Raw genomic sequence first — 14,665 nt, forward strand, 5'->3', positions numbered from 1 at the left:
CCGCGACATTGACACACTGTTTATCATTCTCCCCTACCCCTCCAGTCCTCCGCCTCTTCTTCACAATGTTTTTGGTCGGAGTTTCTCTTACCTCTGCAACTTTGACCTCCCCTTTTAATGCTCTCGTTAATGCTCTCCCTCTTTTTCATCTGTGTGAAAGTGTGTTTGTGTGTCTCTGGCTGAGTGGGATAGATAGTGTATACCTGCTCACCGCCGAACGAAGACACCCGGGTGACGTGTGTTGAATTCACATCCGCAGCCCCCTTTTTTTTTTCTCTTCTTCTTCTCTCTCTCCTTCCTCTTAGAAAGTGTTGCTGTTTACCTGACACTTTCTGCCTTCTCAAAGCCAACCTGTCCTGGCTTTGCTGACACTGTCACTGTCTCTTTTCTCCTTCTCTCTTCCTACCGTTCCCTTTCGTTCCCGTTCCCTCTCCTCCACTCATCAGCTGGCCCGCCTCATCCTTTTCCTTGTCCACTCTTCCTGGACCACAGCTTAACCTCTGACCCCCTCAGTGAACCTTGGTTGACCCCCTTTACCCCCCTGTCCCCTCCTACTCCTCCGGCACCCCCCACAGAGAAAGCGGCACTACTGGCGTCTGGACTGCAAGTGCATCATCTTGTTCCAGAACAACACCACCAACAAGTACTATAAGGTATTGTATTCTCCAGCTCCGCTCAACTAGGTTAGCAAGCCAATAAACTTCACAGGCACTATGTGAGTCGGGTCTCAGTCAATCGATCAGTCAACTTTATTTTATAGAGCCTTTTTTTTTTTACATCGGTAGTGGTCACAAAGTGCTTATACAGATACCCAGCCTAAAACCCCGAAGAGAAAGCGATACAGATGTAGACGCTCTCACATACATTGACCTGGTGAAAGTCTACACACCCCTTGCGGAGTTTTCACATTTTTATGCCTTAAAATGTCATCTAAAAAGGGATTGAAAAAACCCCCAGTCCTATTGATCTACACAACCTATTCCACATTTTCAAAGTAAAAAAAAAAAAAAACATAAACATTTTCAAAAATGTCTCGATTGTGCTTGTCTTCACATGATTGATTGCGTACATCCCCTGGCCTCACGTCCTTCCCCCCCGTCCTGTAGGAGATTCCTCTGTCTGAGATTCTGGAGGTGCGCCCCGCAGGTGACTTCACCCTGGTCCCGCCGGGCACCAGCCCCCACTGCTTCGAGCTTGTCATGGGCACCATGCGCTACTTTGTAGGGGAGGACCCCAACGTCCACGTCCCCGCCCTGCCCCCCACCACCCCCCAGGCCTTCCCCTCCACACCCCCCTCCCCCAGCAACGTGGTGCCCAATAGCGGCGTGGGGCGGGAGGTGGCCAAGGCGTGGGAGGGCGCCATTCGCCAGGCCCTCATGCCAGTCATCTTCCAGGATGCACCACCGGTAGAGGGACACACTCCTCACAGTAAGATATAATACCACCTTACAATAATAATATGTTCATTTTGCGAAACTTTCATTCCCAAGTATCTTAGTTCTAACGTTAGCCATCTGAAGAACAGAATCACGAGGTCTGGATCTGATCTCAGTCCTGCTCTTAGTCTGGATTTAGTTTGTATGTGTGTGTGTGTGTGTGGGGGGGGGGGGGGGGGCACTGCTGTTGTGGGAGTTTAACAGTGAAAGGCTTCTGAGTGGTATGCAGTCCATAGCTCGAGGAACTCAGAAGCTTGTTTTCAGAGCTCTTTACACACACACACACACGCGCGCGCGCGCTCAATCTCTCTGTTGTGACCCCACATAAGCTCAGGTGGAAGTCCTGTATATGTTAGTGTGGATGGTTAGCATTTTTGACTTTGATCCGCAGGACAGGCTTCAGTCAGCATCTCAGTGTCCAACAGTGTGATCCAGGAGAACGTGGTGAGTCGTCTCTTGCCACGCGGTCGTAATACATTATACCCGTTCACAATCATTACCCAGGACTTTGTAGTGATGATGATGGTGATGATGCTTTAAAAAAAATCAATTTCTCCTCCAGGACATTGGTATGGTGTACCAGATATTTGCAGATGAAATCCTCGGCTCTGGCCAGTTTGGAGTGGTGTATGGGGGTGAGTGTCCCTAATCGTCTACACTCTCTGTTTTGAGTCGTTGAATCTCAGTTAATCAGACTCCTGTAATTTCCTCTCTTCCTCTCTTCCCCCCCCCCCCCGCGCCCCCAGGGAAGCACAGGAAGACAGGGCGCGACGTGGCGGTGAAGGTGATTGACAAGCTGCGCTTCCCCACCAAGCAGGAGAGCCAGCTGAGGAACGAGGTGGCCATACTGCAGGTGACCACCAGGGGGAGACGCAGAAACGCATTTTCAACGGGTCTCCCACTACAAGTCGAGTTCATCAGCTAATTGTTGGCTGGCTGGTGACTTACTGCTGCCACACAAGCGTTGCATCCCAAATGGCACCATATTTTTACCCCGATAAAAAGTAGTGCAATATGTAGGGAATGAGGTGCCATTTGGCATGCAAACCTCGAATACACTACACGCTATCAGTAACAAAAGAGTGATCAAATTAAGGTCCAACGTCTGTACAGGCCACGAGGGTTCATTTTTACATCATGGGGTTGTCATGCCAACTGCATTCAATTACATTGGCAGGTTTTGCAGCATCGTTATCATCTCTATGGGGTGTAGTTAGATAAAGGTCAGTAAACACTGCCTTCACACTATACTCTAACTAACTGATACTCATTCTAAATCTCTCTCATTCTTCCATCTACTCCGCTCTACCTCTCTGTTTCTTTCTCTCCCTCCCTGTGTGTCACTCCCCCCTCTTCTTCTGCCCGTTCTCTCTCTCTCTTCTTCTCTCTCACTGTCTCTCGCACTTTTCCCCCACTTTCCCCACGCTTTCGCTCTCGCGCTCAAACCCCTCCCCCTCTTCCTCCTGCCCCTCCCTCTCTCCATCTCCCAGAGTCTACGTCACCTGGGCATAGTGAACCTGGAGTGTATGTTTGAGACTCCAGAGAAGGTGTTTGTGGTGATGGAGAAGCTCCATGGAGACATGTTGGAGATGATCCTGTCCAGTGAGAAAGGCAGGCTCCCAGAGAGGCTCACCAAGTTCCTCATCACACAGGTCTGTGTGTGTGTGTGTGTGCTCCTGCTCCCGTATGGGGGGAAAATACATTTAAAATTGTATTTTTCATACTCCTTTTAGGATACATGTGAAATATTTACAATTGGGCAATTAATGTATTTGTCCAATTGAAATGTTCCACGAAATGAGTGCCTTTTGATAAGTTAAGTAACAATTATGCACTAATATTGAATTTGTAAATGTCTGTTATATGAAATGAAGTCCCCTGAAAATGGAAGATTTGAACCCCCTCAAAATACTCCAGGTTTTCACTGTAGCTAGGTTTCCATCCAATTGGCGACAGATTTTCATGCGAATATTTTAAAAATCTGCATAAAGAAAATATGTGCATTTTCCCACCGGTGGTTCCACCAAACTGACTTGTTGCGGATAAAAAAAATCAGTTGGTGATGACGTAGTGCAAACAAAATTTGATTTTTTTTTTCTTGTTCTGAATAAAAATCTACATTTCAATGTGTTTCCATCGCATTTTTAACTCTACGGAAAGTTTTGTCACAAAAAAAGCTGTTATGACAAAACAAATGTGCCTACTCTGGTCTCGGTACACACGCTCAACAGCCAACAGCTCACAGATACATTGCGGGTAGGCTGTGCAGGTAGGCTAGTCTACATGATGAGATTATTATGGATAAGAGCGAGGCTATTTGTATTTGTCAAACAGTAGTCAAGCATCGATCATCATGTGACCAGAATAAGACCCTCGATATTTATTGGAAAGGAGCGTTAAAGCTCATCACCGAGCACTTTCTCCAACCCTGTGAAGTTCATCGTAACTTATTTCATCTGTAGCCTAGTAAACTGCACGGTTAACCCAGTCGTAGTGGGAGGATCACACACCATAACATTGCGTGACTTCGATATGGCGGTTATTATATCAATATTTGAGCAAAAAGGCGTTTCCACCTCCATTTCTCGCATCATTCATTTTTGTAAAGCCTTAGTTATTGTGTTAACTTATTTCTGAATATTATTGTTATTTAATGTGATTTAATGATTTGTCCCTCCTTTTAAGATCTACACCGTTACGGGAACCAAACTGGATTTAATATGATGAAACTATTCCTTTTTTTTAATATATATTTATTTGAAAAGAAACATTGAACATCTAACAGTCAAATCATAGTATAAAAGCAGCTGATCTGATTCTACTCTGTCCATTTTCTGCTGTTTTGTGGTGAAAAACTGAGCGGGTCGAGCATAACACGTAAACCTTGTTTACCTATAAATAGGCAGGCTAGAAATGTTTGAACAATTACATGTTTTTTCTCTTGCATTTACGGTAATTGCCCCTCCCTGTTGCACATAACAAGCTTCCATTACTCTTGTCACATGGGGATTCATGGCTGATTTAACTCGTAATTACCAGTTGGAGTGCGTTCAAGGGATTTTCCCCAGATGTGATAAATCCCCACTTCCCCCTTGGTTACAAACGCACCACAACACAGTTAACCCTCCACTGTAGAGCCATATAATACCTCTTCTTGGAAGCACAAGACCTACACCTACACTGACATATTGCGGAGTTGTGCGATGTATAGATTTAGTTTGAATCGATCAAAACAAAACAGAACAAACATTGCTAAACTGTAAGAAGAATAAGTGTCCCAGATCTATTATTTAATTAATAAAATACAAAATTGACTTATTGTAGTTATTTATTTTTCCCCTTGAGATGGGAAAACAACATGTTTTTTATGAAGTTGAACATGTGTTCTTTATGATCGAATGTTAAAGATGCCCTATTCAGAAATCCATTTCCGGGTTGCAAAAATTCTAATAATTGGCCTAATTTCAGTTTATGTGACAAAACAATAGTATAGTGTAGAAAATCATTGTACCATCTAAACTGCTGTGAAATATATTTTCCAAAACTAAAAATATTGTATTTTCAGCTGTTTGAAGCTGGTGTACAAAACTGAAAGTAAAAGATGCGAAAAACGAAACTTAAGAACGGGAAGCATAGAAATTGCACACATAGAACAGATCTACTGCTTCTTTGACTTGCTTGCCATGAGAATGACAGATCTCACATTTCTATGTGAATTTGTTTTATTCTGGTCACAAGATAATGGATGCTTGGCTGCCCTTTGGAAGAAAAAAAAAATCTTATAAAAATAAAATACAATTGTTTTGGTCCATCATAATCTCATTATGTACGCAATACACTGAGTATACCAAACATTAAAAACACCTGCTCTTTCCATGAGATAGACTGACCAGGTGAAAGCCATGATCACTTGTTAAATCCACTTCAATCAGTTTTGATGAAGGGTAGGAGACGGGTTAAAGAAGGATTTCTGAGCCTTGAGACCACTAAGACGGATTGTGTGTGTGTGCCATTCAGAGGGTGAATGGGAAGACAAAATATTTAAGTGCCTTTTGAACGGGGTATCGTAGTAGGTGCCAGGCGCACTGGATTGTGTGGAGAAATGCAACGCTGCCGGGTTTTTCACGCTCATATTTGTGATCATTGTTGAGTGGTCCCTGCAGCGTACTATCGCAAATATGTGATTTGGAACAGTAGCAACAGAATGTATGATGCATAAAACATTTCTAAACAATGTTTTGTACTGAAGGAAAATTAAGTTATTCACAACTCTATTCCTCAATTTCATATTTCATCGTAAAAGATAAATGCGAACTCCAAGCATCATACAGAACACATCCACAGCCAAACTCAATCCATGAACCAGTCTAAATAACAAAACTAAAACACAAGTTAGCGACCGAACAGCTAGACTTGTTTACAATGTGCCACATCTCTGGCAGCCACAACGAGATAGGTGTCGGCTAACAGAGGATAAATTGTTTACGACGGCAGCCATGTTTGTTTGTGTTTGACAAGTGAAAACTCCCTAATCCCAGAACGCCATTCACTATAAAACACAAGTAGTCAAAGTCAAAGATGGCCGTGCCCATTGCCGGAATAAGATCAACTTAGTTTAGCCACTTTGGCAACTTAATATTAGGAAGGTGTTCCTAATGTTTGATATACTCAGTGTACGTGTTCTCTAGCCAACAGCAGATAGCGCTGTTGGCTAGAGTGCGTGTGCCAATACCATAGAGGACACACTCGCTATATAACGCAACATTTTTGTGAGAAAACCTTCAGTAGAGTTGAAAATGTGATGGAAACCCATTTAACTTGTATTTTCTACCTTGTATTTTTTATTCAGTACATGGGAATTTAACCACAAAATGTATTTTTATGTGCACCGCGTCATCACCTTTCATCTGCAACAAGTCAATTTGATGGAAACACATCTCTGGTGGGAAAATGCCGATTTTTAGAATATTCACGGTCAAATCTTTGCCAATTTGGATGGAAACCTAACTACTGATCAATACGTAACGAGTCATTTAAGAAGCCAAATTAGTAACCAGTTTAGCCACCCTGTAGACTAGATGTCACAGCCATGCATTTCTGGAATATGGTCAGGCATTATATGCATTTTTAGCAAAGATTCAAATTTGAAATGTATTTGAAATATATATAAAAAAAGATTTGATACTGTTTTGGATACAGTTAAAAAAAACAATTTAAGCCGCAATATTCATATTCGCTTGAGGGTTTGCTGGTCACCGTTTCGTGTTGCTTTACTCCACAGATCACTCACTATGTAACAAACACATTCTAGGTGTATGTTTTTTTTCGGGGGTGTATTCTCACTTTCTGTGTGATTTTTAGTTTCTTGTTTACGCCCCAGAGAGTCAAAGCCAAATCCGGGTTTGTTTGTGTGTGTAGATTCTGGCAGCTCTGAGGAACCTGCACTTTAGGAACATTGTCCATTGTGATCTGAAGCCTGAGAATGTCCTGCTGGCCTCTGCCGAGCCCTTCCCCCAGGTACAGAACCCTGTCATCACACTATCACACACAGACTCTATACATCCAAGCTAATGTAGACAGCCCTTTACTCCATGTAATGTACCTTAATGCATAGTATACAAATTCACCCTGACTTTATTCTACTCCAAAGTAGCGATTCATGCAGTATTTCTTCTTCTTATTTACTCCCTCTCACACTTGTCTGTCTCTCTCTCCCCCCATCCCCCCCCCTCTCTCTCTCTCTCTCTCTCTCCCCCCTCAGGTGAAGCTGTGTGACTTTGGCTTTGCCCGTATCATTGGTGAGAAGTCGTTCAGGCGTTCGGTGGTGGGCACCCCGGCCTACCTGGCCCCAGAGGTGCTCCTCAACCAGGGCTATAACCGCTCCCTGGACATGTGGTCTGTAGGAGTCATCATGTACGTCAGCCTCAGTGGCACCTTCCCCTTCAACGAGGACGAGGACATCAACGACCAGATCCACAACGCTGCCTTCATGTACCCACCCAACCCCTGGAAACAGATCTCACCTGATGGTAAGACACACACACTTGCACCGTTAAATGGCCAATTCAAGTGTCTTGTGCATGGGTAAGTATACACAAATATACAGATTCTTTTGGCATACACATACTGTTCTCACCTGTGTGCCTGTGTTTCTCTTCAGCCACTGACCTGATCAACAACCTGCTCCAGGTGAAGATGAGGAAACGCTACAGCGTGGACAAGAGCCTGAGTCACTCCTATCTACAGGTACGCTAGTCAACAGAATCATGGCGGCCATACAGAAGTCCATTACCTACAGTGGAGACACAAGGCCCCCTAACTTACTTATTTCTCATGTTTCTCTCCATCCTCAAACCTCTTGTCTCATCCACTTCCCTCCTCCTATGCTCTTATCTTCTTCCCCCTCATGCCTATCCTCCCTCCCTCCCTTCCTCCTCTCCAGGACTACCAGACGTGGTTGGATCTAAGGGAGCTGGAGACCAAGCTGGGTGAGCGCTACATCACCCATGAGAGCGACGACTGCCGGTGGCAGATGTTTGCCCGCGAGCACACGCTCCCCTACCCGGCCCACCTGGTTCCCCCTCTGCCTGCGCCTGGCTCCGACGATGAGGCTGGAGAGGACGCAGACATGCAGGGGCTCACCGAGAGGGTCAGCATACTCTGAGAACCTGGAGAACCAGCAGAGGAGGGGAGTGTGGGGAGCGAGTGTAGAGACAGAGGGGCTGGCTGGATGGATGGTTGGAGGTCTGGAGAGTGGGGAGGGTGAGGCTGGGAGGTTTAGCTGTAGAACAGCGCCTTCTATAGACATGATCCCGCCCCTGTCCGTCTACTAAAATGGTGTCCCACTCCTGCCCAAGTCTGTCCAATCTCCAGACCCCATCCTTGAACACTCTCTCTTCAACCCTAGAACTCTTTGAGTTTAACAGACTGCTCTTCTGTATCCCACAAGGACATACTGTATCCAGTGGTCAGGGGACGTGTAGAATATTGTTGCTGCAGTGTGCTCATTCAGTCTAAACTGCAGTATGGCAAAGGTCAGTTTGGATGCGAGAGAGAGAGATGGGGAGGGAGAGAGACAGACAAAAAAAAACATTAAGGACTCGATCGATCCACTAATGCGTAACTTATACCCACCCATAAACAAGTCCTTATGAACCGTTCCTTTTTATTTTCATTGAATGTGATGAGTGGAATCGCCCTGCATGTGCTGTCAGACCTGTTTGCTGCAGACCAGTCATTTAGTGCCTGTGAATGGTAGATAAAAGGCTTATAACTGTAGGCAGCAGACCAGTGCATGTGGGGTGTCATGGTCTCAGAGGAAATCTGCAGTTCAAATGACAGCAAAGAAAACAAAGCTAGAAATGCATGTAGTAATCGAAGATTGCCCCTTTTAAAACTGTCCTCTGATACAGTGGCTTACAAAGGATTCACAACCCTTGGCATTTTTCCTATTTTGTTGCCTTACAACCTGGAATTAAAATGATTTTTTGGGGGGGTGCCTGCCACTTTGTAGATGCAAAATATTTTTAATTGTGGAACAAGAAAAAAAAAAAACAGAACTTGAGCGTGCATAACTATTCACCCCACTAAAGTCAATACTTTATAGTGCCACCTTTTGCAGCAATTACAGCTGCAAGTCTCTTGTGGAGTATGTCTCTATAAGCTTGGCACATCTAGCCGCTGGGATTTTTGCCATTCTTCAAGGCAAAACTGCTCCAGCTCCTTCAAGTTGGATGGGTTCCGCTGGTGTACAGCAATCTAAGTTATACCACAGATTCTCAATTGGATTGAGATCTGGGCATTGACGAGGCCATTCCAAGACATTTAAATGTTCAATTCTGACCAGTTTCCCAGTCCCTACCGATGAAAAACATCCACTCAGCATGATGCTGCTACCACCATGCTTCACTGTGGGGATGTTATTCTCGGGGTGATGAGGTGTTGGGTTTGTGCCAGACATAGTGCTTTCCTTGATGGTCAAAAAGCTAAATCTGACCAGAGTATCTTCTCCCATACGCCTTTTGGCAAACAAATGTTTTTGCTTATTTTTTTCTTTAAGCAATGGCTTTTTTACTTGCCACTCTTCCGTAAAGCCCAGCTCTGTGGAGTGTACGGCTTAAAGTGGTCCTATGGACCGATACTCCAATCCCCGCTGTGGAGCTTTGCAGCTCCTTCAGAGTTATCTTTGGTCTCTTTGTTGCCTCTCTGATTAATGCCCTCCTTGCCTGTTCTGTGAGTTTTGGTGGGTGGCCCTCTCTTGGCAGGTTTGTTGTGGTGCCATATTCTTTCCATTTTTTAATAATGGGTTTAATGGTGCTCCGTGGGACGCTCAAAGTTTTTTTTATAACCCAACCCTGATCTGTACGTCTCCACAACTTTGTCCCTGACCTGTTTGGAGAGCTCCTTGGTCTTCATGGTGCCGCTTGCTTGGTGGTGCCCCTTGCTTAGTGGTGTTGGAGACTCTGGAGCCTTTCAGAACAGGTGTATATATACTGAGATCATGTAACAGATCATGTGACACTTAGATTGCACACAGGTGGCCTTTATTTAACTAATTATGTGACTTCTGAAGGAAATTGGTTGCTTAGGGGCTTCGTTGCAAAGGGGGCGAATACGTATGCACACACAGCTTTTCCATTTGTTGTTTTTTTCACTTCACCAATTTGGACTATTTTATGTATGTCCATCACAGGAAATCCAAATAAAAATCTACTTCAATTACAGGTTGTAATGCAACAAAATAGGAAAAATGCCCGGAACTGTCCTGGTTGGTGCAACGCCATTATTGATGATGAGTTATTAGGGAAGAGTGGAGACTGCTCGTCATCGGAAATGCTAAATCACAAAGCCATAGTGGGGGGGGGGGGGGCTCTTTTAGATACAGTAGAAAGTCAACAAACGGCCCATCTTTGGAGTCAATGTTAAAGTGTGGGAGGAGTGCTATGATATTGATGACTGACTATGAACCTAGCGTGTCAACAAGTTGCATGTCCATGTGCAGTAGATTTGTCTAGAAGAAAAGCATAGTTATGAAGGACTATTAATGTACACGTATAACCATGTCTTTATGTAGTGTGATCGATGTACGCCTGGCGAATGTAAACCTATCGAAGATCCCGGCATTTATATGTAACATCAGTACAAACCTTGACATACCATTTTTCATCTGTGTCATTTTATTCAGCGCGTTGCCTCTTGAACATTGAGACGGAAGATTAGGGGTGACATATGGAAGACTAGGGAGAATTACAGGGGGTGAATAATGATGGTGGTGCATACCACTCATATCGAGATCAAATTGCGTCCCGGCACGTATGTTTTCGTGACATGCATCAGTGGTGCTCATCAGACATTATCTGCTCAGAGTTTCCATCACACTGCAAAACATACAGTATGTGGATTGAATGACCGATTGAGAGAGATAAATACACAGAGAGAGAGCGAGAGCGTCGACAATGCTTAATAATCAACGTGTGTGGGATGAGATTTTCCTCGTAAGATGTTTTCTCCCCTTCTGATTGACAGGCCAATATCTGCCTACTTAACACATCTTCATCACATTTTGGGGGTCCTGCTTCCAAGGCCTTTTCACAGCCTGTCAATCAGCTCTCCTAGATCTCGAGTGTAAATGCCATACTACAGATGGGAGAGAACTGGGGCTTCAGATAGACATGGCTTCCAACCGCCTTCCATTCAATTCTCATGGTTTAGAAGGGGGTGGTGCGAAACTCATTCCATGCTGAGCCGAGTGTCTGTTGATTCTTGTTATTTTCTTTCAATTTGTGTCCACTTTAGACCTAGACAACCAGGTAAGGGGATTTCCTAACTAATCAGTGACCTTAATTGATCAATCATGTACAATAGAGGAGAGAAAACCGCAGACAGTCGTCCCTCCATGAAATGAGTTTGACACCTGTGCCACTTGTCAGGATCCAAAGCCAGCTTTTTGCATTATTCTACACGGGCATAATATGAGAGCCTTGTGGCCAGCTGTGAAGGAAAGTACCTGCTATATATATATATATATGCCATTTAGCAGATGCTTATTTTACATTTGCATATGGTGGACCCAGCTGGAATTGAAACCACGACTATTGACGTTGCAAGCCCCCATGCTCTAACGACTTAGCTGCACAGGACCAAACTGAATGGTGAAAGTTCTTCACTAGCCTGCTGGGTCTGACAGAGGAACACTTGTTACTCCTACTGGTTGGTAAGTGGCAATCTCACACAGCAGGTAAAAAGGACATCATAGTCTGAATTTATTGGTGGCAACAATAAACCCATCAAACATGAGTTCACATACTTCGGTATTTGTTATTTAAATATGTATTTTCTGTGTATTTGTGTATTTTCAAATAATCAACTACTTCTATTGGAAGTATTTGAAAGATCTGTCAAATAATTTCCTATGAAAAGCCTACTATTTGAAAGTGTATTTGAATACTTATTTCAAATCCTATTTTCAAATACCAGGGTTAAATGAATGCATTAGAGTGAGGGTATTTGAGTATTTTCAAATACTTTCCAAGTGAATTTCCAAATACATTCAACTGTCTTTACAATAAAAACAAACAACCCAAAAAGTATTTGAAAGTAATTTAAATACACTAAATAATATTTTAACCCAGGTATGAAACCCATACTTGTTAAATTATGCGACGTGATCCAGAAGGATGGTTCCTTCACAGTCAAGTTATGGAAGGGGGTATTTCAATGAGAGGACTCTGCCTAGACCTTTAGCTGCCATGGCAACAGACAATAGGCCTACAGTATACATTTTTAGACTAGTTCAGTTTTCCTCTCGGTACAACGCCAAACATGGTCATGACCTAGGAGTCATCACACAGACACATGGAAACACACACACGGACACAAGCACAGACACACTTACACCAACTTTTTTTTTATTGAAGTACAGTGCTGGATGTCATTGTGACATTATAATCCCTCTCATATATACTGTATCTCAGAAACAGACCAGGCCAGCGCTCACCTCTATGCATCCACCCACCTTGTCCTACAGAGTTTCTAATAATGGGCTGATATATCCCTGTTTTGACCCACGTAACGTACAGACTTCATAACAAACTACTTTGGCAAAGCAAGTGGAACTGATAATGGAAAGCTTAAGTTGCTCTACTATGCACAGATAATGTGGAAGAATACATGACCTGTCCATTACCATATTTTTCCAGCACAAAAAAATACTCTAAAATACCAACTACACTTTACAAAAGATAAACAGTGTCACGCTGGAGGTGAAATGCATCATGATTCATCAACCATTTATCTGCAAAAAATAAATACAGATAAAAAATGTTTAAAAAAAGTGAGAGTGAGATGAACAAACTGCGTAAAGATATGTGAAGCTGAAGTATGTGTAATCATAGCAGAGCTATCTGTCCTCCAAGCCGAGGGCTTGTTTACCATACAGCCGTGATTGGACAGCTGCAGTCATCAGAAAAACAGTCCCTGGTTAGCTAACACAGGACTCGACTTGGCACCAGCTGCTCTGCGGACTGTCAGCCAGGGTGATGTGGCTAGAATCATAAGTAGCATGATGGTGCCATGGTGAATTCTGTGCCCCTATGTGCATCTGTGACCAATAGCTGTTTCTAAGCACTAAAAAGGTTATATGTTAGATTTTAGAGAAGATTATAAACATGGGCAAGTTTACTTTTTTTACCCATACAGAGAAATTAGATGGCCGAGTGGTGATGGATGTCACGTGCCAGTGATTGGTCTATGCGGTCTTAAATGTCTTCAAACAGAGAACACACAATGCCCTGTTATCAACCTAGATTACACGGTAGAGACATCCTGTCCAATATCTTATTTTGCACAACTTCCTGAATTTGCTGTGGATGTAATTGGCAAAGTTGACACTATTGGTAACTGTAGAGCAGGGATTCTTGAAAGTTGGGACAGTCCTCGTCCGGCAGGGAAGCTTTTTTATTTAAAGTTGACATTTTTGCATTTGGTTACATTATTTGACCTTAAACATTTAGGGGGATTTTATAAGGGGAAATGTTCAATATTATTCATTTCCATGTCGACTTTATACCCAGAAATGCCCTTGTCCGGAGAAAATTATCCTAATTTCAAACTCTCTGAAAAAGTGTTTTGGCTAGTCAACTTTCAGTGGACACCCCTCCTAAAACCCCACATTTCATTTTGGTTGTTGTCTGTGACTGTGATTGTATGGGCGACATTTTTCTGGCAGCTTCATTAAATAGTACAATCAAAACACCAGTCTCAACATCAACCGTGAAGGGGTGACTCCGGGATACTGGCCTTCTAGGCAGAGTTCCTCTGTCCAGTGTCTGTGATCTTTAACCCATCTTAATCTTTTCTTCTTATTGGCCAGTCTGAGATATGGCTTTTTCTTTGCAACTCTGCCTAGGAAGTTGAGTTGACGTTGAAACTGGTGTTTTGCGGGTACTATTTAATGAAGCTGCCAGTTGAGGACTTGTGAGGCGTCTGTTTCTCAAACTAGACACTCTAATGTACTTGTCCTCTTGCTTAGTTGTACACCGGGGCTTCCCACTCTTTCTATTCTGGTTAGGGCCAGTTTGCACTGTTCTATGAAGGGAGTAGTACACAGCGTTTGTACGAGATTTTCATTTTTTTGGCAATTACTCGGATGGCAATTACTCCTTCATTTCTCAGAACAAGGATAGACCGACGATTTTCAGAAGAAAGGTCTTTGTTTCTGGCCATTTTAAGCCTGTAATCGAACCCACAAATGCTGATGCTCCAGATACTCAACTAGTCTAAAGAAGGTCAGTTTTATTGCTTCTTTAATCAGTACAACAGTTTTCAGCTGTGCTAACATAATTGCAAAAGGGGTTTCTAATGATCAATTAGCCTTTTAAAATGATCAACTTGGATTAGCTAACACAACGTGCCATTGGAACACAAGAGTGATGGTTGCTGACGCAAGAGCACAAAAAAGAGCTTTGAGGGCACCTCCTCCATTGGCCCCGCCTCTGGAATGGGAGCCGAACAACTGGTTCAATGACATACCTCGGGTTCAGGCACCACCCCCAGATGAAGGGGAGGATGAGTCATCAAGCAAGACGGAGGGAGTCAAACCAGAAGTAGAGTTTGACTGGGTGAACTTGACAGAAGATTTGGGTTTAGATGATGGATAGACACAGCCACCAGAAGCACTGCAAATAATAATAGCACTGCCACCTCACGACACAGCCACCCGAAGTACTGCA

At 43.5% G+C, this 14,665-nt stretch overlaps 1 protein-coding gene across 1 annotated transcript in view; it reads left to right on the forward strand.

The window, feature by feature from the left end:
* Window positions 1–10,592, forward strand: part of prkd2 (protein kinase D2) — a 47,503-nt gene extending 36,911 nt beyond the window's left edge. Inside the window, exons 9-18 of the mRNA XM_064984292.1 lie at window positions 576–653; window positions 1,107–1,428; window positions 1,828–1,880; window positions 1,999–2,071; window positions 2,183–2,289; window positions 2,927–3,088; window positions 6,855–6,953; window positions 7,198–7,465; window positions 7,597–7,682; window positions 7,879–10,592. Coding sequence (XP_064840364.1) covers window positions 576–653; window positions 1,107–1,428; window positions 1,828–1,880; window positions 1,999–2,071; window positions 2,183–2,289; window positions 2,927–3,088; window positions 6,855–6,953; window positions 7,198–7,465; window positions 7,597–7,682; window positions 7,879–8,100 — 1,470 coding nt within the window. The 3' untranslated portion in view covers window positions 8,101–10,592. The remainder of the gene's footprint in view (window positions 1–575; window positions 654–1,106; window positions 1,429–1,827; window positions 1,881–1,998; window positions 2,072–2,182; window positions 2,290–2,926; window positions 3,089–6,854; window positions 6,954–7,197; window positions 7,466–7,596; window positions 7,683–7,878) is intronic.
* Window positions 10,593–14,665: the final 4,073 nt, after the last annotated feature.

Source organism: Oncorhynchus masou, chromosome 13, assembly GCF_036934945.1.
Source record: "Oncorhynchus masou masou isolate Uvic2021 chromosome 13, UVic_Omas_1.1, whole genome shotgun sequence".
Lineage (NCBI taxonomy): Eukaryota > Metazoa > Chordata > Actinopteri > Salmoniformes > Salmonidae > Oncorhynchus > Oncorhynchus masou.